The sequence below is a fragment of the Chelonoidis abingdonii genome, chromosome 11 (assembly GCF_003597395.2).
Source record: "Chelonoidis abingdonii isolate Lonesome George chromosome 11, CheloAbing_2.0, whole genome shotgun sequence".
Lineage (NCBI taxonomy): Eukaryota > Metazoa > Chordata > Testudines > Testudinidae > Chelonoidis > Chelonoidis abingdonii.
In genome coordinates this window covers 14,504,074-14,505,985 of record NC_133779.1, presented here as the reverse complement: position 1 = coordinate 14,505,985, position 1,912 = coordinate 14,504,074, and the positions used below count along the sequence as shown (strand labels likewise).

The following is a 1,912-nucleotide window of genomic DNA, read 5'->3' as shown; positions in this document are numbered from 1 at the left end:
GGGCTGCGGGTCGGGAGTGAGGGGCAGTGGCAGGGCTGGGGGTATTCCAGGGCTGGGCTAGCAGGGGCTGCGGGTCGGGAGTGAGGGGCCCTGGCAGAGCTCTGGGGGAGCCCAGGGCTGGGCTAGCAGGGGCTGCGGGTCGGGAGTGAGGGGCACCGGCACAGTTGCTGGGGGGCAGAGAGTGCCCCCTTTGACCTCTTGGTTCCCTGTACAGATGTCCGCAGGATGCTGGCTGTGAAAGCTGCTCTGAGCGGCTGGCTGAGGGCTCTCAAGGAGACGCCCTGGAAAGGTGAGTCTGTGTGGGGGGTGAATCTGGGGGGGCTGAGAGTGGCCCAGGCTGGGGAGGGGGCAGGTCTGGGGGTTCCAGGGGGCAGGGACGCTGGGCAGGAGCCGGCAGTGGGGCTGTGGGACTCCGAAGGAGTGTGTGTGGACCACGTGACAGGTCCCCCCTATCTCGGCTGGTGTTGGGGGAGGGGCGCCAGGTGCGCATGGGGCCTGCTGCCCCCCAGCAGTGTCCGTCTGTCCCCCAGGGGTTCACCTGCTGCAGCTGACGCTGGCCCAGCACCGCGACTCCCTGCGAACTCACCTCCGAGAGGCCCTGGAGAGATTCGCCGACTTGGGTAAGTGCCCCCGGAGACGGGGAGCTGTCCCCCGCCCCATGGGACAGCCAGGGACTCCCCGTCTCCAGCCCCACGAGACGCAAGCAGCATTGCGGGCGGAGTGGGAAGATCTGGGTCCAGAGTCCTTGAGATCAGGGTAAGGCCCTCTGGGTGGTGGGCGGGCAGTGGGGGGCTCTGAGGGGCATGGGGGGCAGGGAGTGCCCCATGGGAGGGCGGCTGTAACGCTGCGTCTGTCTGTGCTTCCCCCACAGCCTGCTCCGAGGACTGCAGTGAGTGTGGCCCCCCGGAGCCGACCCACAACCTCCTGCCAGCGCCCCCTGGAGGGGAAAGGCCCTGGGCCCCATTCCCTGCCCCCCTGAGCCAGCCAGTCCCTGCCCTGGGGCTAGTTGGGAGCCAGTGCCCCCTAAAGGGGAAAGGCCCCAGGCCCCATTCCTGAGCCAGCCAGTCCCTGCCCTGGGGCTGAGGTGGGAGCTGGCGGCCCCTGGAGGGCAGGGCGGGGTCTCCCTGTGGGTCCCTGACCTGGTCCCCTCTTTCCACATCCCAGCGGTTACGGAGGGGCCAGTTCTCGACTGCTGGACCTGCCTTCGCATCAATGCCCAGTGCTTTGACGGGGAGCTGTGCGGAGGTAGCTGCTGCTGGGGGGCAGGACAGTGGGGTCGCAGCAGGGGGTTTGGGGGGCAGTGGGGGGGGGGAATGGGGTTCTGGGGGCGAGTGGTACAGGGCGTTTTGTTGGGCGTAACACTAACGGGCTTGGGGGGGCTGAATGGGGGCCTAGGGAGCGGCAGGGGGTGTGGGTACTGAGGGGTTGGGGACAGGGGGTGAATAGGGAGCCTACGCCTTTGGTTGGATGCAATGGGGGCGCTGGGGAGACGCAGAGGGGTGTAGGCGGACCAAGAGGGACTGAACCCAGGGGTCGCTGAGTCAAAGTAGAGGAGGATGGGTGTGGGGAGAAGGCACTTCGAGCTCAACCCCTTCATGTCCCTTCAGAAAGGGAACCCAGCGGACGCACGAAGCAGGAAGGAATCACTCCTCTATCTCTTCTGGTTGACCCAGTCCCAGTGCTACTCGGCCTCAGCACAGCCCTCTGTGAGTTGCCCTGCCTGGACACTGGGGGCTCAGGATGGGGCGGGCTGCCATGGTACCGCGCTCAACATTTCCTGCTCTTTTCCTCCTCTGACGCCCAACAGCTCACATTTTCACCATCCTCTTTGTCCACACACCTCACCAGATTATTACCTCCCATCACCCCAATACCTTTGGGATTCACCTCCAATCTGAGGCAGAATCTTGGG

At 66.0% G+C, this 1,912-nt stretch overlaps 1 protein-coding gene across 1 annotated transcript in view; it reads left to right on the top strand.

Moving 5' to 3' along the window:
- Positions 1–1,912, top strand: part of IZUMO3 (IZUMO family member 3) — a 4,550-nt gene that overhangs the window by 1,877 nt on the left and 761 nt on the right. The window contains exons 2-5 of the mRNA XM_075071262.1: positions 215–289; positions 531–620; positions 872–889; positions 1,165–1,245. Coding sequence (XP_074927363.1) covers positions 215–289; positions 531–620; positions 872–889; positions 1,165–1,245 — 264 coding nt within the window. The remainder of the gene's footprint in view (positions 1–214; positions 290–530; positions 621–871; positions 890–1,164; positions 1,246–1,912) is intronic.